We start from the raw sequence: 19,993 nt of genomic DNA, 5'->3' as shown, positions 1-19,993 counted from the left end.
CATGCCAGTCCTTTCTTGCCTGCCAGGTCTCTGTGGAAAGGTCTGCTGCCAATCTAATGTTTCTATCCTTGTAGGTTACAGACCTTTTGTCCTGAGCTGCTTTCAGGATTTTCTTTGCCTCTGAGATTTGTAAGTTTCACTATTATATGTCAGGGTGTTGACCTATTTTTACTGATTTTGAGGGGGTCCTCTGTGCCTCTGTGCTTGTTTTCCTTCCCCAGATTAGTGAAGTTCTCCTCTATAATTTGCTCCGATATACCTTCTGCCCCTCTTTCTCTTTCTTCTTCTTCTGGCATCCGAATTATTCTAATATTGTTTCGCTTTATGGTTTCCACCTATCTCTCAAATTCTCCCCTTGTGATCCAGTAGTTGTGTATCTTTTTCTCCTTCATTTGATCTTCTATATCACTAATTCTCTCTTCTGCCTCATTTATCCTAGCAGTTAGAGGCTCCACATTTTTGGCTTCATCTCATTAATGGCCTTTTTGATTTTGACTTGGTTAGATGTTAGTTGTTTTATTTGTCCAGAAAGGGATTCTCTAGTGTCTTCTATGCTTTTTTAAAGCCCAGCTATTATCTTTATAATTGTTTTTCTGAACTCTAGTTCTGACATTACTAGTGTCTGTATTGATTAGGTCCCTGGCAGTCAGTACTACCTCTTGTTCGGTTTTTTGAGGTGTGTTTTTCCATCTTGTTATTCTGTCCAGAGAAGAATAGATGAACAAGAGAAGAAAATACTAAAATGACAACAAAGACCCCAGAGGAATATACACTACACAAATCAGAAGAGACCCAAAACTGGGGGAAGAAAAAAGGAGAGAGAATATAATTAGACAGGTGAACAGAGTAGAGCAATACACTGGATTCTGTGTGTATTTTGGTCCCGTTTTTTTGAAAACTAGATCCCAAAATTGTAACGAAAGAAAAACAAATATTTACAAAAATAAAATTAAATACATTGAAATGATATAATGTAACTGTAAAAATGGAAATTAAAAGACAAGAAAAAACATAGAAGAAAAACAACAATAAGTACAACAAAAATGAAGGGCTATGAGCAGACAGGTGAAGAGAACAGAGTAGTACACTGTCTCTGGAGTGTATCTTGGTCAGTTTGTTAAGGAAACTACCTCTCAAAATTGTAAAGGAAAAAAAACCTTATATATACAAAAATGACAATAAGTACACTGAAAGGATAGAATGTAAATGTAAAGATGAAAATTAAAAAAGACTTTAATGAAACAAAAAAACCAAAAAAACCGACAAAAAAAAAAAGGAAGAAGAAAAAAAAAGAGAGAAAATGGTCAGGCGGGTGAATAGCCATACATTATATTCAGGCGTTTTTTGGTCTGTTAGAAGAAACTGCATCCCAAAATTGTAAAGAAAGGAAAACTTATATATATACAAAAATAAATATAATGAGGGGATAGAATGTGACTGTAAAAATGAAAATTGAAAAACACTTAAAAAAAGAAGATGATAACATAAGAGTAGGTTGAAAAAGGAAAGAAGAAAAATTTAAAAAAAAAATTTGAAAATTAAAAAGTTAAAGATGAAAGACTAAAGAATCATGGGAAAAAAGCCGTGAGTTCTATGTGCTGTATTTCCCTAGCACTGGAGTTTTGCAGTTCTCATTGATCGGTAAACTTGGTCTTGGCTGGATTTTCTTGCTAATCTTCTAGGAGAAGGGCCTGTTGCATCGATTCTCAAGTGCATTTGCCCCAGGCAGAGTTGCACTGCTTTGCCAGGGGCCAGGCTAAGCAATCTGCTTGGGTTTGCTCTCTGTGGCTTTTGTTCCCTAAAGGCTTTCCCTGCGGCTTTAGAGGATGAGAATGAATTGGAGTCCTCCCTATGCCCTGCCCTGGAGCCAAAAGCTCGGGGCTCCACTCCTCAGTATACCCTCAGAGAAAAGCAGTCAGTCACTCCTGTCTCCTTGGTCTCCAGCTGCACTCCGTGCTCCGCCGGCCTGTGACTGAGCATTTCTGTGGCAGGCAGACTACACTGTTTCCAGTCTCCAAACCTAGCAGACTCCTGCGCTGCTCCTCCCGCTGCTCCTCCTAAGGAGAAAGAGTGGTCTTGCAGATTCTGCTGCTTATTGGGCCCCTGCTTGAAGAGCAGTGGCCCGACTGTGCTGTGGATCATGGTTTATGGCAACCCTGAACTAAGAACTCACTCCTGGGCTCACTCTTTGCAGCCGCTTCCCCGCTCAGTTACCTGGGAACTCTGCCATACTCAGGCACCCCCGGTCTTCCTGTGACCCCTAGGATCCTGAGACCACACTGTCCCAGCGAGGGTTCCACCCCCCGTTTAGCAGTCTGAGCTGTGTCCCTCACCAGAACAGACTTCTAAAAGTTTCAATTTTGTTCTCTGCTGTTCTATCACTTGCTAGTAGCCTGCTGATGGAGGCTGCCTCCCCCTATGGTCTGTCTTCCCATATACCACCTGGATTCACTTCTCCGCACCTCCTACCTTGCAGAAAGTGGTCGCTTTTCTATTTGTAGAGTTGCAGCTATTCTTTTTTTCCATCTCTTGTTGAGTTCACAGGTGTTCAGAATGGTTTTTTTTTTTTTTTTTTTTTAAATATTTATTTGAGAGAGAGAGTGAGAGAGAGAAAGAGCACAAGAGGGGGGAGTGGGAGAGGGAGAGGCAGACCCCCCGCCGAGCAGGTAGCCCAATGCGGGACTCGATCCAGGGACTCCTGGATCATGACCTGAGCCGAAGGCAGTCGCTTAACCAACTGAGCCACCCAGGCGCCCCCAAAGATATTTTTAGATGTTATTTTCAAGTAGAATCTTGAATGACTTAGTTTTATATACTTAAGAACAAAGGAGTAATAAATCCAGAATGGGGTTGTTACTGGTTTAAGTGCATTGCTTTTCTAGTACCTAAAATATACTTTGCTTAGTCTTACCTCTGAAACCTATTATTTTGTGTCAGATACCCCAAAGCTATGGGTTTCTTCCACTAGTTGTACCCATTCTTTTCCTCATTCACAAGGATTTTCATTTCTTGGCGTATTTTTATCCTTTGCCTTTCTTTTTGCATGTCCTTAGAATTTCTGGTCTTAGTCTAGGGACTATGAATGCACATATGTGTCCACCTATACTGTTTACACATGTGTGTACCCCATGAGAAGTGGAGAATGTCTCACCAGGCTGAAGTAGGTTGAGACCTTTCTGGGAAAGAATCTGTAAGTAGATGCATAAAAGAGAACTAGTAAGAATTTTAACGTGGACATAGGAGACTAATGACAATATAATTAGTGAAAGCAAGTTTTCTTTAAAGGTGTTATGTTAAGGGATGCCTGGGTGGCTCAGTTGTTTAAGTGTCTGCCTTCGACTCAGGTCATGATACCAGGGTCCTGGGATCGGGTCCTGCTTTGGGCTCCTTTCTCAGGAGCCTACTTCTCTCTCTGCCTGCCGCTTTCCCTGCTTGTGCATTCTCTCTCTCTCTCTCACAAATAAATTAATAAAAATCTTAAAAAAAAAAGTGTTATGTAAAATTCTAGTGAACCATGTAATTGCTTTGTTCATTAAATTGTTGTTAAATGCCTAACTTTATAGGAAGAAAAATCACTGTAACAGAGGTATAATGTATTTTGCTATTTCGTTCATGAAGTATTTTATACAGCATTTTAGATATAAATCTTAGGTCCTCTTTTTATATGATTTCTATTTATATTTCTTTGCTAGTTTAAAATTGATACAAAGAATAAGGGAAATGTTACATGTGTTTTTATATTGTGGAAAACAAAGTTTATTTCCTCAGGTCTTACTACCATTTTCTCTACTTTATTAGGCTGTAGATCATGTTTAATTTACAGATGAATGCGATCTGGCATCCCAGTATGGGTTATCCTCATCCAGAGATATTCATTGTCTCTTAAAGATCTCGTGTGGTGGCTAACTGGGTCACTTGACCCATCAAACGACAGAGGAACTATGGCATCATTCTGTAGTCTGCCACTTCTTGAACAGCCTCTCGGCAGTAATGCCCAATGAAGGAAGTCATGCTTTCCTGCTGATCATTATGACTTTGAGGACAGTCCAAATTGTATCATCTAGAGAAGTTTAGTGACAAAAACTTACTGCAATGAGCTCAGGACAAGACTGCCCTCACTTCAGACTCTAGCTACAAGTTTTGGCCCCCAGGCCCCTCTTTGCTTCAGACCTGCTGTCTACAAATTCTGGGGTTCCCAGGGACTCCCTCAGGTTTGATAATTCAATAGAATGATTCAGAGACTCAGAAAAACACTGTAGTTATCATTACAGTTTTATAATAACAAAAGAACTGCATGGGACAAAATCTGGGAGGGGCCCAAATTTGAAGCTTCTGGTGGTCTCTTCCTGGGGAGTTATGGACAGCATTACAACTACTTCTGGCTAAGATGCATTGACAGTACCCAAAGGGTATTGCCAACCAGGGAGTCTTTGGTGTCCAAATTTCATATTGTAGTTCAGTCACATATTGCCTGCATGGCTGACCTTTAGTCTTCAGCCCTTCTAAGAGGTTTGGGCTGATAGATTTAGTCTCTAGTTCCTTTGGAGGGCAGAACTGATATGGCATGTTCCAGAGTCTCCATTGTAAATCACATTGTAGAGTCTCTGGTGGCCGGACACCTCAGGCAAACAAAGATATGCTTGTCAGGCAATACATTCCAGGGGCCTAGAGATCATCTGGTAGTAGAGGGCAAAGGCCAGACCTCTCTTTCAGTAAAGTTAATTCTTTAGTACACACCTATTCAAACAAAGAATGTATTTTTGAATGAGATGTAGTATTGTTTTGCAGTTTACCAGGTAGGTAGCTCTTTGTTTGAAAGTCTTAAATTTTATTTTAAAAATAAAAATGATTCCCCCTTTATGCTCAAATTACAAATATTTAACTTCTTTCTTTGTTTCTCTAATTTTTGTCCCTTTTCTTGTGACATTCAGACCAGCCACTTATGTAGTTTAATTTTATTTTTATTGCATTACATATGTGTTTTTGGTTAAGTACCCCTTCTGTTCTTGTATTCTTTCTAAAAGTGCTTATTTTTCTTCCAAACTCGTAGGTCATGCTCTTTTACCCACAAAGGAAATATTTACCTATACTTTTTACCAGCTGCAATCTGTGTAAACATTCTGGAAAACATTTAGGAGAGGTTTCCCAGAAAAAAAAGTACTTTAATAACCATGCTAACGAAGCTTGGACTATATAGGCAGTGAGGAGCACTCAAAGCTTTTTAGTTGTGATTATGACACATAACAAATTATTTTAGAAAGTTCTAGTGGAGGTGAGTAGAATTATTTTGGAAGGAGGAAGGTAACCTATAAGCAAGACCAGTTGGGACCCTTTTAGTGTTATCCCTGCTGACAATAATGAAAGTAATAAGGGATGATTGATGAGAAGGTTATTAACAATGAGAGATGATTTCATCTTTTAAAAAGTCTTACCCCTGTGGCATCTGGGTGGCTCAGTTGGTTAAGTGACTGCCTTCAGCTCAGGTCATGATCCCGGAGTCCTGGGATTGAGTCTTGCATTGGGCTCCTAGCCCAGTGGGGAGCCTGCTTCTCCCTCTGACCCTCTCCCCTCTCATGATGTTTCTCTCTCTCTCTCTCTCTCAAATAAATAAATAAATAAATAAATAATAAAAAAAATCAAGTAAGTAAATAAATAAATAAAATATCAAATAAATAAATAAATAAAATCTTTAAAAATAATCTTACCCCTTTAATAATCTGTACAAATATTAACAGCTTTTAAACTTCTTTTAACAATTTTTTTGTTTTCATTTCACACAGTTTCTTGGGCTAATTCCATGTGTTGTTTTTTTTTTTATTATGTTATGTTAATCACCATACATTACATCATTAGTTTTTGATGTAGTGTTCCATGATTCATTGTTTGCATATAACACCCAGTGACTGAGGGTTCTAGAGGGGGAGGGGGTGGGAGGATGGGTTAGCCTGGTGATGGGTATTAAAGAGGGAACGTTCTGCGTGGAGCACTGGATATTATTCCATGTGTTTTCTATCTAACTATATCTATTGGCTTGTTTTTATTTATTTACTTAATTTATTAAATTTTTATTTAAAAATTTTTTTGAGAGAGAGAGTGAGCATGTGTTTGGGGTTGGGAAGGGGCAGAGGAAGAGGGAGAGAGTATCTTAAGCGGGCTCCACATGGGGGTATGGAGCCTGACTTTTGGGGCTCAGTCTCACGACCCTGAGACCATGACCTGAGCTGAAATCAAGAGTTGGATGCTCAACCAGCTGAGCCACCAAGGTGCTCCTGGCTTGTTTTTATTTGGTCCCAGAACTGTGCTGTTCATTTTATATTTATTCAGTACAATTTGTTGAAGTGAGGACTTACTCTGTGCCAGATTACTATAAGATGCTGAAGATAACAATGATACGTGTTTGGTTTTATTTACCTCAAAAAGCCCACAGCTCAGTTTGGTGGTCAGAAATTAAGAGGAAAATCCTGTGGTAGAAGGAAGTGCAGGGTGCTATGAGACAATGTTGAAGGAGCATATAACCTAGATGAGAGATTAGGAGATTTCTGGGAATGTGATGCGCTAGCATAGAAAAGCAGTTAAGAACATGGGCTCTGGAGCCAGAATGATTTTGGATTCTCAGTTCCTTGCTGCGTGACTTTGAGCAAGTTCTAAACTTCACCTTTAAAATGGGGTTAGGGGTGCCTGTGTGGCTCCATCAGTTAAGCAGCCGACTTTTGATTTTGGCTCAGGTCATGATCTCAGGGTCATGAGATCGACCCCAGTGATGGGCTCCACGCAGAGTGTGGAATCTGCTTGTGATTTTCTCTCCCTCTACCTTTGCCCCCCCGCCCCACAGCTTGTTTGTGTGCCCCAGAGCGCGCACTCTCTCTGTCTCTCTCCCCCTTGCTCTAAATAAATAAATAAATAAATAAATAAATAAATAAATAAATAAATAAAATGGGGATAATAATGGCCCCTATTTCATAATATTGTTATGAGGCTAAAATGAGTTAATATATGTAAAGTGCTTAGAAAAGTGCCGGCATATAATGTTTAGATGTTTTACCTCTTCCTTCTCATCTGTTTTGTTTTGTTTTTATGGATACATGATTAGTACTCAGTAAACATTTGGATACAACTGGATGAGAGATGAAATTATAAGTACTTTTTTATTTTCTCAGAAGTCTTTATTTTTATTTTTTTAAAGATTTTATTTATTTATTTGACAGAGAGAGACACAGCAAGAGAGGGAACACAAGCAGGGGGAGTGAGAGAGGGAGAAGCAGGCTCTTCGCTGAACAGGGAGCCTGATGCGGGGCTTGATCCTGGGTCCCTGGGATCATGACCTGAGCCGAAGGCAGACGCCTAATGACTGAGCCACCTATGTGCCCGAGCCACCTACGTGCCCCTCCGAAGTCTTTAAACAGCTCTATTAAATGCACTTTACTGTAAAATGATTCTTTTATGTATATTTAGATCCATATTAACCACAAGTCATAAACCCTGGTAGGCTCCAGAAAGTTGAAGCTCCTATAATACTTTAAAAACCTTGAGTTTGCTTGTAGATGAAGATGTGCTCTCCCGTTCATCATAGTTCTTACTAGTCCCTGTTGTCTTATACCCAGTCTTGTTCAGGTTCATGTCCTGACATCTACAGATGTTTGAGTTTGGGACCTCCATAGTAGACCCTGACACTAGCTCTTCCAGGATAAAAACTGATAGATCTCTTTTAAATCTCAAACACTTGATAGAATCGTTGTGAGTTATTGGCACCAAATGAATGTTTGTTGAATAAATGAATGATGCCTCAGTTACGAGATGACAAAGAAGTCTAGCACAAAGACTTTGCTTGTTCCATGAGGGTGAGTTGACTTTTATTTTGTAGAATTATGAGGGAATTTTGGTAAAAGTAAGATTAACAGCTACTAAAAATAATAAAGAACCTATATTTCCTAGAGGAATTTTGTTCTTAGATTTTCTAACTTGTCATGTGGGATTCACCAGAATTCTTAAGCTTAATTTTAATTGTAGTAGTATGGATTGAAAGAGCCAATGAAGCTATTTATATTTTGATTAGCTGACTTTAATGATATAGTTGTTGAATCAACAGTGGTAAATAATGAAAATCAAATCATTGTTTTCAAAAGGAGATCATGATCTTGGCTTTTTGGTGAGCAAAAAGGATGAGTTTTGTAGACTGATTTTGTACTGATTAGAAGAATATTTAGGGTACAGAAGCATTGAGTTATCTTAGCCTAAACCAGAAGTTAGGCTTTAGGAATGAAAAAGGATGAACATTAATATCCAGATGAGGGGAAATTTCCATTTTGGGGGGATTGGTGAAGTAAAGCCATGAATTCTAAGGGAGTTATGAAAGCACAATTAAGTAAGTAGATATAAGCTACTATATTGAGTATTCTTAGGCAGTCAATTGGGGGCTATGTGGGGATATCTGCTCAGAAAATGTTTGATGTGAGTAGAATAGTCCAAAACAGGAATGTGGAGATAATTTTTTCTTTTCTTGTTTAAGTATTCCCTTAGTGTCTTTTTCTTTACTTTAACGAATCGATGTTGCAAATTTGCATTCTCAGTTACGCTGTGGATTCATTTTCTTCTTCATTGTAGTCTTAAGCTATCCTTTTACTTATTTCTAAAAGGTTCCTTTCTATGCTTTGTAACTTTGCAGTTTCTGTTTTGTTACGTTTCTAATTTCAAGCCCTTTTGCATTATCTTTCTCTGCTTATGCATTTATAATGATTTGGTTTCCAATTACTTTCTGATTCATAGACACATAAAACACCAAGTCAGAGTCCATCACCTGGTATAAAACTTTTTTGTCATTTCCACCAAGTTTTGGTCAATAGATAGTTACATGCCTTCTCTAGGATGTTTCAGATGGTATTCCAGTGATGGGATTATGTTCACAGGTAAGCAGGTTAAAATTTTATAAAACTTTATGACACACTATCATGCTTCATTAATAATTTTTTGGTTAATTGTGTTTGCTCTTTTACCTTTTATCTAATTTTCTTCTAATTTAATCTGGAGGAAGATAAGATTATAATTTTTTTTTTTTAAAGATTTTATTTATTTGACAGAGAGAGAGATAGTGAGAGCAGGAACACAAGCAGGGGGAGTGGGAGAGGGAGAAGCAGGCTTCCTGCCGAGCAGGGAGCCCGATGTGGGACTCGATCCCGGGACCCCGGGATCATGACCTGAGCCGAAGGCAGATGCTTAACGACTGAGCCACCCAGGCACCCAAGATTATAATTCTGTAAAGGAATGTATCCTCGTTTAGGATAATTCACCACATATTACACTTTAAAGCTTCTCCGGGGTTTTGCAGTTAAAATTTTATATTTTAAAAGTAAGATAGCTTTTAAGAAATTTGTTAGAAGCATTTTAAAAACAACTTGGGTAATTAAGTTGAACTGTCTTTCTGTAGAAAGATTGATAGGAAATGGCTAATTACATCATTGCATTTAATGTTTTTACTAACGAATTAAAATTAAGGTATTATTTAGGCATATTGGCCTAGGCTTATATTATCATTGGGTCCCCAATATCCTTAATGCTAACTGGATTTCTAACATTAGTAGGCAGTCAGGAAATATCTACCTAATTGAACATTGCTTGAAATTTTATTTTTATTGAGATGTTATCATCCAATAAATTAAGAAAAACTTAGGCTAGCACTTTTTATGTAAGAATACCAGTGCAACTCATAAATAAGTTTTACTTAAAGTATAGAAGAGAAAAAAACCACAGTAGCTTAAAAGTGTAGGACATTCTATTTTGACAAAAGAATACCAAAGTGGGTTTTTAAATTACCTGCTAAGTTATTAAAATAAAAGCTGACTTTTCAACCCATGCTCTTTTAACTGTGTGTGAAACTCTTTTTGACTCCTTGGTTAACTATTCCTTCCTTGGTGTTCTGTAAGTGTTGCTGGGTGAACTGGGGAGACCCTGGACTGTGGGACCTCAACCCAGCCAGACAAAGGAGTTACTGAAGGTTCTTGGTCTTGTAATGTGAATTCAAGGACAGACATGAAGCACAGTGGATGAGCAACACAAGCAGGAAAGTTTATTAGGTGAAAAGTAGAGATGAGAGTGCTAGCCTCATCCTAATCCCATGAGCTCAAATGAAAGAGAGGGAGAGAGAGAGTTAGAGAGAGACAGAAATAGAGAGAGGCAGAAATAGGGTTGCATGCCTGGGGGTTTGGGTTTCTATCTTGTATTGACAGTTGTTAACTAGGGGGTAGAATATTTATTACTTGGGGTGGGGATTTCTTGGGACCAGGATTTCATGCTTTTTCTTCCTTATTTGGTCAGGGATTTCCAGCCTCCTTTGTCAGCCATCTTGGGCTCCCTGGTTTGCTACAGCTTCATGTGGCTTTGTTTTGGACTGCTGCCAGGACAGGCCTCTGACTTTCCCAGTAGCTGGCCATGACTTCCTCCTTGCCTACGTCCAGATACCCTGTTTAGAACCCAGCTAACTGCTTACTCTGGCATAAGTGTTTTCAAGACATCTTTACCTCTACTGAATGTTTTTTTCTACTTGTTGAATTATTTACTCAGAGAAGAATCCTAAATTCTCCATGTGTAATTGAGGATTTTTGCCTTATTTTTATTATCTACTCTGTCAGTTTAAAAAAAAAAGCATTTATTTTTTTGAGGTACATATACATTTAAGATTGCTATAGGTCCTTTTTCATTTCTAGTAATATTTCTTGTTCTTAAGTCTTTTTTGTCTAATATTAATATAGGCTAGCCACTTCAGCTTTCTTTGCATTAGTGTTAGGATTTTTTTTTTTAAGGTTTTATTTATTTATTTGACAGAGACAGTACAAATAGGGGGAGTGGCAGGCAGAGAGAGAGGGAGAAGTAGGCTCCCCGCTGAGCAGGGAGCCCGATGTGGGGCTCAATCCCAGCATCCTGGGATCATGACCTGAGCCGAAGGCAGACACTTTAACTGACTGAGACACCCAGGGTGCCCCAGTGTTAGGATTTAATACCTTTTCTATCCTTGTACATTTATCTTTCTATCTATCCATCCATCCATCCAGCTTTATTGAGGTATAATTAACCTATAACATTGTGTAAATTTAATCTGCCCTTCTACTTTTAATCTTTATATACAAAGTGGGTTTATTGTGGACAGCATATAGTTAGTTGGTTCTTGGTTATTTTTTTCTAATCTGACAATTTCTGCCTGTTAAATGGGGTGCTTGTACCATTTAAATTTAATGTAATTATTACTATAGTTTGGTGTGGACCTACCATCCTACTACTTTGTTTCTATTTGCCTGTGTGTTCTCATTTCCTTTTTTCCCTCTTGCCGTCATTTGGATTACTTGAGAATGTTTGGATTTCATTATAGTTCCACTTTAGGCTTATTAGGTATACATCTTTGTTTTATATTTTAGGAGTTGGTCTAAGGGTTATAGTATGTCTCTTTAACCTTTCCCTGTTTACCTTTAGATAATTTATCACTTTATAGTTGGGGTAAGAACCATACAACAATATCATTCCATTTCCTGTCATATATTTTGCTTCCAAACATGTTAAAACCACACAGTACATTTTAATATTTTGCTTTAATTATCTTTTAAAGAAATGGAGAACAAATATTTTATATTTATTTTAGTTTTTAACCATTTCTTTTTCTGTTTTTTCTTTTTTTTGTTTTTACCAGTCATCTTTGATTGGATGTTAATTCTCAATTAGGATATGAAAGGATTCAGGGTGCCAGGCAAAAGTGATGGTCAGGAATGCAGAATGTGCCTCCACACTGGGCCCTCTTCAGTGGTCCTTATGTAGCCACTCATGTTTGAGTTCCTTATAACAACAACAGTAGTTGAAAAGCACATAAGCTGCCAGCACCATAGAAATCCTGGTGACGTCCCCCGCTTTTTCACATTGACATTCTTGTTGTAGCACTGGTAGTAACCTCTTTGAAACACTCCAGCAGTACCTTTATGGATGAAATTCTGCATCAGTATCCAACTTGGCAGCTCTCCTAGTTTGACATCCATAAGCTTCTTTTCCTTCACTGGTACAGATGATGCCATCTTGGAGCCCTGGGTGTCTGTTATATGTAGTTTTCAACCATTTCTGATGTTCTTTGTATTTTTTGTTTAGATACAGGTTTTTGTTGTTTGTATCATATTTTTTCTACCAGAAAACTTTCTTTTAAAATATTCTGTGTTATGGCCTGGTGGAAATTCATTCTATCAGATTTTGTCTGTTGGAAAAAATTTTTTATTGTGCTTCCATTTTTTTAAAGATACTTTCTTTTTTTTTTTTTTTTAAAGATTTTATTTATTTATTTGAAAGAGAGAGTGAGAGAGAGAGCACAAGAGGGGGAGCAGGAGAGGGAGAAGCAGACTCCCTGCCGAGCAGGTAGCCTGATGTGGGACTCGATCCCGGGACTCCAGGATCATGACCTGAGCCGAAGGCAGTCGCCTAACCAACTGAGCCACCCAGGCGCCCCAAGATATTTTCATTTGCTGAAGATTTTTGGGTTTATAGTTTTTCTACTAGTACTTTAAAGCTGGTATTCTATTATCTCCTAGCTTATATAATTCATGACAAAGAGTCTGCAGTCATTCTTATTTTTCTACCTCTGCATGTAAGTTTTTTTCCTTCTTCCTACTGTGGTTTGTGTACTTTTTTCTTAAATCCTTCTTGTTCTCTAGGCTACTATTGGGAAGTGTGCTTGTGCAAATGTGTGTTTAATTTTGCAGTAATCTGAGGCATTATTCCTTCCAATTGTTCTTGTTTCCTTATCACTTTCTTTTTAAAAATCACTCCAATTGTACAGATGTTACATCTTTTTAATCTCTCAGCTCTTTGATTCTCAGTTTCTTCTCCCCCGTTTTCTTTTTGTATTTCAATTGGAAGAAATGATACACTTTTCTTCTTCAAGATTCTTTCTTCTTCAGTGATTCTTTCCTTTGTTGTGTTCAGTCTGCTGATAATCCCATTGATTATTATTCCCATTGATTATTGTTCTTTTTCTCTGATACTGTTTTTTATATCTTTCATTTCTCCTTGTCTCATTTTAAAGTTTTCATCTCAGAAATCTGTTCTGTTTTTTAGCTGTCTGACTTGAAAGTAGTTACCTAATCTCTGATAGCCTTAGTTTCCTTTTCTGGCAAGTTAAGTAATAATACAAAACTCAGAAATACATATCTTGTGAGGAATTATGTATTTTAAATGTATATATGTTAAGAACCAAGCACAACACTTATTATAGGTCCTTGGTACATGATAGGTGCCACTGTAAATGTTAAGAAAGACTCTCTCGCTATCTCTGTCTCTCTCTCTCTCTCTCTCGATAAATAAAGTCTTAAAAAAAAGAGAGGGAGGCGCCTGGGTGGCTCAGTCAGTTAAGTGTCTGCCTTTGGCTCAGGTCATGATCTCAGGGTTCTCCTAGGATTGAGCCCTGTATTGGGCTCCCTGCTCGGTGGTGAGTCTGCTTCTCCCTCTCCTCCCTGCTCATGCTCTCTCCCGCTATCTCTGTCACTCTCTCAAATAAATAAATAAATAAAATCTTAAAAAACATATTGTCTGGAGTAATCAACAAGGAGTAAACAAGAGTGAAAACAGGACTATTTCTTGTTTTGACCCACAAGGTTTCTGATTCATAAAAAGAGTAAAATAAAAAATGAAGTTATTTTCATTTCTGCAGTAGGTAACATCATATTATTTAGAGTCTTGCCAACTCTGTACTGTTACTTTATACATATATACATACTTTGTATCAGGGATGATCCATTATATGAATTTGAGACTTTTGATCTAAGAATGGAAAAGCTATGTTTATTTGCCATAAATCATGTACCTACAATTAAGGAGGACAAATTCTTTTAACCTTTAAATAGTTTTTTAGGGGTGCCTGGCTGCCTCAGCTGGTAGAACATGCAACTCTTGATCTTGGGGTCATGAGTTCAAACCCCAGGTTGGGTGAGGAGCCTACTTAAAAAAAAGTGTTTTTTGTTTTTTTTTTAAAGGTGATGTGGCATTTGGTTTTCATTGCATTATTTCTCAGCAGATTTTGTGCTATGAATTTAGCAGGTTACCTTTTCTTACATGATAGGATACAAGAAGTATTAAGGTTATACTTTTCTGTCTTGCTTGAACATTTACCCTTCATTAGTTCATGGATATTTGAAAAAAGTTGAAATAGAACACAAAGGTCTTAATATATATGCTTCTCAATATGAATACAAGTTTAAAAAATTTTTCCTCTAGGATCAATATATCACGTACATGAAACAAAGGTTTTAATCTAACATTGCCTTCCACATTTCCAGCAAGAATGTAAGCTGATATTTTGACTCTTTGATGCTTAGGGTTTATTTTTCCTCTCTTAAAAAGAATTTATAAGAAATCAGTGTTTTTAATTCACATGAAATTTTTTATTCTGGCAAATTGCCTTCTCAATTGACTAGGTCATTTAAACCTCTGAGTGCATTGGAGACAAATCTATTAATCTCAGAACTGTCCTGAAATTTCTGCCCATTTGGCCAGACTCTGGATAATATGGCTCTAAGATTCCTAATTTGCCAGCTCCCCACTTAAGAATTCTTAGTGTTGTAGTAAAAGGAAAAAACAGAACAAAAAAGGAAACTTCAAGAGCCTTACAGTTTTTTAAAAAAATTATGTTGGGGCGCCTGGGTGGCTCAGTCGTTAAGTGTCTGCCTTCGGCTCAGGTCGTGATCCCGGGGTACTGGGATCGAGCCCCGCATCAGGGCCTCTGCTCCGTGGGAAGCCTGCTTCTCCCTCTCCCACTCCCCCTGCTTGTGTTTTCTCTCTCTGTCAAATAAATAAAGTCTTAAAAAAAATAAAAAATAAAAAAATTATGTTAAAATACATATAAAATTTAACTTTTTTTTTTTTTTTAAAGATTTCATTCATTTATTTGACAGAGAGAGACAGCGAGAGAGGGAACACAAGCAGGGGGAGTGGGAGAGGGAGAAGCAGGCTTCCCGCTGAGCAGGGAGCCCGATGCGGGGCTCGATCCCAGGACCCCGGGACCATGACCTGAGCCGAAGGCAGACGCTTAACGACTGAGCCACCCAGGCGCCCCTAAAATTTAACTTTTTAACCATCGTTAAGCATACAGTTCAGTGGCATTAAGGATATTCACATTGTTGTGTACCCATCACCATTATCCATCTCCAGATTTTTTCATCTTTCCAAATGAAACTCTGTGCCTATTGAACACTAACTCCTTGTTCTTCCCTCACCGCCCCCCTCCCCCGCCTCCTGCGCAGGGTCCCTAATTTCTGTCCCTATGAATTTGACTAAGGAGCTTTACAGTTTTAAGGGAATTTAATATGCAAACCCAGAGTGCTCTTAAAGTAGTTAGAAAGTAGGATTGCTCTTGTTTTTCTTTGCTGAACTGCCTTCAGTTTAGAGAAATTACAGATTTTGAAGAATGAAGTAGCAGAGAAGATGAAGCCAGTTTGGGAGGAGACTCAGATTTTGTTGCATGTGAAATAAACTTGAAATTTTGGTTGTTGCTTTTGGAATACAAATCTCCCTGTAGATGAAGTGGTTTCAAGAGGATGTGATTGTGATTAAAAAGATGTATCAGACACAGCATATCTGAAATTTTGGATACAATGTATTTGAATCCCAGACCTATCCTGACTGTGCTGTAAATTGGTCAGACTCTGGCTCTCTGAAATACAGGAATCAATGTTTAGGGCTTCCATCAGTGATACGCATGTTCAGTTCTTCAAAACAATAAAAATCTGTGAAAGAAGCGTTTAAAACTACTTGCTCAGAACTAATGATCTCTCATTAGCTTTGGGGCTATACCTACTCTTTAATGACATTGAAAAAAACTGTCATTTGTATTTTATACTGTGTATCCCTTGTAATGCATTTCTGTGCTTGAAAAAATACAAAAAAGACAACAAAACAAAAAGTAGGACAAAAAATTTTTTAAAAAAATCCTCTGCTGGTGGGTTTGGGGAAGACACAGATAATATATTTTTGGACCGTGATCCCATGTCTGAGTTCACTTAAGGTTACAGATTCTCAGGGGATGTCTCCCCTGCCCCCCAGCCTCCATCTATCCCTCGCAAGTTTCTCTGCAGTTTCCTTTTTTGTGTATGTTTTATATTTTGTTCCCTGTATTTATTACTTCTCAGAATTTCTATTTTCACTTTACTTTTGGCCTCTCTTTTCCTTCCTTTTATGCTGGCTCATCAATGCATTTAAAAATATGTTTTTAATATTTTATCCATCATTTTGGTTGTTTTAGTTATGACTGTTGTTCAAGGTACCTAGCCTGCCACGGAGTGACAGTCCTTATATGTTAAAAAAAATCTTGCAGTATGTTAACCCAGATCCCTCTGTATCACATACCTTCCCCATTTTGTATTTCACTTCTTAAAGCTTATATAATAAGAAATTTTTGTAAAGTTTGCAAAAAATTAAAATACTCTTTAAGTGATTATTGTATTTGTAAAAATATGTGTATTTATTTTATAGTTACTTGAAGGAAATTTTGCCAAAGAAGTCAGCCATGAAATGGATGGACTTATTTTTCAGCCTACTGGAGTAAGTTCGTGTGTGTGTGTGTGTGTGTGTGTGTGTGTGCGTGCGTGCATGCGCACGCATTTGTAGTGTGTTGTATGGATATAAATATGTGTCTACACATGCATGTATATATAAAGTACATTTTCATGAGATATATTATCTTAGGATTGATTACTGCTACGATCACTGCTTATCCTTAAATAAATTGTTTATTACAAGATATTTCACTTATACTAAATATATGTAATGGTAAAATGAACAGTTGTTTGCTTTTTACTCAACTTAAGAAATAAACATTGATCATTATTTTTCAAGAAAGTCTTTTGATATAATTAGGTTTTTATAATTCTTGCAAAATGAATGTTAATTTATATTTCTTTACTAGAAATCTACCAATAACATTACATAAATGCTTATTTCTTTCTGTAGCCCAATATACCTTTAAATATTAATATTTCTAAAATTTGTTATGGATGAGTGAAATTCAAAGAATTTTTAATACTTGAAGAAAATATAATTTTAAATAAAAAATAATATTGCATGTCAAATTTCTGAAACTCACTGAAGAACTTGCACTAACTGAATGGTCAAATCATATATTTGGAGTAAGTTACATTTTACTCTGATAGCATGGTTTCTCAACATTAGCACCAATGACATTTTTTGCCAGATAATTCTTTGTTGTGGGGAGCTGTCCTGTGTATTATAGGGTGTTTAGCAGCATCCTTGGTCTGTACTTACTAGGTACCGATATTACCTCTTCCCCCAATCCCATCGCTCCAGGTTGTGACAACCAAAAATATATACATTCACTGCCTACTTTCCCCTGGAGAGCAAAATTGCCCTCATTTGACAACCTGTGCTCTAATAGAGCACTGTTTCTCAAAATGTGGCCTGTGGACAAGGAACATTACCACCACCCAGAAAGTTATTAGAAAAGCAGCTCACCCGGGGCACCTGGGTGGCTCAGTTGGTTAAGTGCCCCCATTCAGCTCAGGTCATGATCCCAGTGTCTTGGGATTGAGCCCCGCGTTGGGCTCTCTGCTCAATGGGGAGTCTCCTTCTCCCTCTGCCCCTCTACCTGCTCGTGCTTTCTCTCTCTTGCTCTGTGCGCTCTCTCTCTCAAATAAATAAACAAAATTTTTAAGGAAAAAGAAAAAAAGCAGCTCACCCTTGTTCTACTGATCAGAAACCCTGGGAATGGAGTCCAGCAACTTGTGCTATAACAAGCTCTCCACGTGACTTAAATGCATGTTCATGTATGAAAACTGCTCTATAGGAAAGAGTTGTATTTCATGTACTACACCTCATCATGTGCTGTAGTTTGCCTCATATGCTGCATTTTTTCCCTCAGTAACTCTGTCCTTAGAAATTAGGATATGGGTGGGGCGCCTGAGTGGCTCAGTTGTTGGGCATCTGCCTTCGGCTCAGGTCGTGATCCCGGGGTCCTGGGATCGAGCCCCGCATCGGGTTCCCTGCTCTGCAGGAAGCCTGCTTCTCCCTCTCCCACTCCCCCTGCTTGTGTTCCCTCTCTCGCTGTCTCTCTGTCAAATAAATAAAATCTTAAAAAAAAAAAAAAAAAATTAGGATATGGGCTAGCTATGAGGTTGTATAGAGAAACATTAAAGGGAAGGAAACTAATATTTTTGAAGACTGTGTATTAAATAGTATATTATATATGTTTTTACATATATAGTAGAACTTTAATATGCAAGTTTAGATATAATGTGATATGTGATTGGCTTCTGTCTTCCTTCCAGTCCCCTTTGCCAAACAGGTAGAGAGAAGCTCTTCTGTGTCAAGGGAAGAGGTGATGGAGGAGAGTTAGAGGCTGGGGACAGAAATTGTAGAAATATCTCTGGAAGGTAGAAGTTAGATCTTTGAGTTCCAGTATTTTCTAGGCCTGATCTCCCTAGAACGAAATCAAGTCTAAGAATAACAGTAATTGCAATAAATTTTACTTTGTTAAACTCATGGTTCATGTCCATGTGTATATGAGGATTTGGTATATGTAAGAGAAATGGCCTGACACATGAGTCTAGGAAAGTCAGCTGATGTATTAGTCTGTTTTGATTCAAATAACCACACTTGTTACTACAGTGGTTTTGTAACTGATATCTAGTAAGGCAGGTCTCTCTGTTCTTAAATATGTGTGGACATTTGGTTTAACATAGAAATTTCAGAAATAGTTTGTCAAGTTACCAAAAAGTTCTTGTTAGGAGTTCAATTGGAATTGCTTTGAATTTAATTTGGAAAAAATTGATGTTTTTACCATGTTAAATCATCTCAGTGAATAAGGTTTAGCTCTCTTCAGGTCTTTTTCTGTTCTCTGAGTATAAGTTTTTAATTGTTGTCTAATTTCTAGATATTTATTATTTTCCATTTTTACAGTAAATAGTGTCTTTATTTGGTACTTCTAATGTATTGCCACATTGTTGATTGATTTGTTGAGTCAAGAATCTGGCTGAGCACTTTTAGTTCTAATAATTGTCTAATTTTACATATTGGCCAGGACCTCTAGCACTGGCTTAAATATTGACTTTATTGGGTGGAGGAGAGGGAGACATTCTTACCTTATTCTTTTTTTTTTCTTTAAAGATTTTATTTATTTATTTGACAGAGCAAGACAGTGAGAGAGGGAACAGAAGCAGGGGGAGTGGGAGAGGGAGAAGCAGGCTCCCCACTGAGCAGGGAACCCGATGCGGGGCTCGATCCCAGGACCCTGGGATCAGGACCTGAGCTGAAGGCAGATGTTTAACGACTGAGCCACCCAGCTGCCCCTCTTACCTTATTCTTAATTTCAAAGGGAATGTGGCTAATTTTTTTCCATTAAGTATGTTTTTGGCAGATTCTGTTAGAGAGCTTTTATCATGCTAAGAAAGTTTTATTTCTATTCATACAAAGGTTTTTTTTTTTCCCCGATCATAAGTAGGTTTTGGGAGTTAACAAATGCTTTCTCTGTATCTATTGATTGAGATTGCCATGTCATTTCCCTTTTTATGACATTCGTGTAGTAAATTACAGTGATTTTCTCATGTTGACCCAGCCTTACATTCTGACATAAATGCTACTTAATCATGTTATATGTAATTTTTAATATATCTTTGGATCTGAATGTAATAGTTTTTTTTTAAAATTTTTTTATTCTTATGTTAATCCCCATACATTACATCATTAGTTTTAGATGAAGTGTTCCATGATTCATTGTTTGTGCATAACACCCAGTGCTCCATGCAGAATGTGCCCTCCTCAATACCCACCTAGAGCTACCATATGATCCAGCAATTGCACTACTGGGTATTTACCCCAAAGATACAAAAGTAGGGATCCGAAGGGGTACGTGCACCCCGATGTTTATAGCAGCAATGTCCACAATAGCCAAACTGTGGAAAGAGCCAAGATGTCCATCGACAGATGAATGGATAAAGAAGAGGTGGTATATATATACAATGGAATATTA

At 37.7% G+C, this 19,993-nt stretch overlaps 1 protein-coding gene and 1 pseudogene across 1 annotated transcript in view; one reads left to right on the top strand and one right to left on the bottom strand.

The window, feature by feature from the left end:
- The window catches only part of RNGTT (RNA guanylyltransferase and 5'-phosphatase), a 282,512-nt gene that overhangs the window by 105,648 nt on the left and 156,871 nt on the right, over positions 1–19,993 (top strand). The window contains 1 exon segment of the mRNA XM_081829361.1: positions 16,486–16,554. Coding sequence (XP_081685487.1) covers positions 16,486–16,554 — 69 coding nt within the window.
- On the bottom strand, positions 11,725–12,047 carry LOC102748657 (ATP synthase F(0) complex subunit f, mitochondrial pseudogene; annotated as a pseudogene).

Source organism: Leptonychotes weddellii, chromosome 8 (assembly GCF_054177405.1).
Source record: "Leptonychotes weddellii isolate Sample4059 chromosome 8, ASM5417740v2, whole genome shotgun sequence".
NCBI classification, from domain to species: domain Eukaryota; kingdom Metazoa; phylum Chordata; class Mammalia; order Carnivora; family Phocidae; genus Leptonychotes; species Leptonychotes weddellii.
This window is presented reverse-complemented; position numbering and strand designations above follow the sequence as displayed.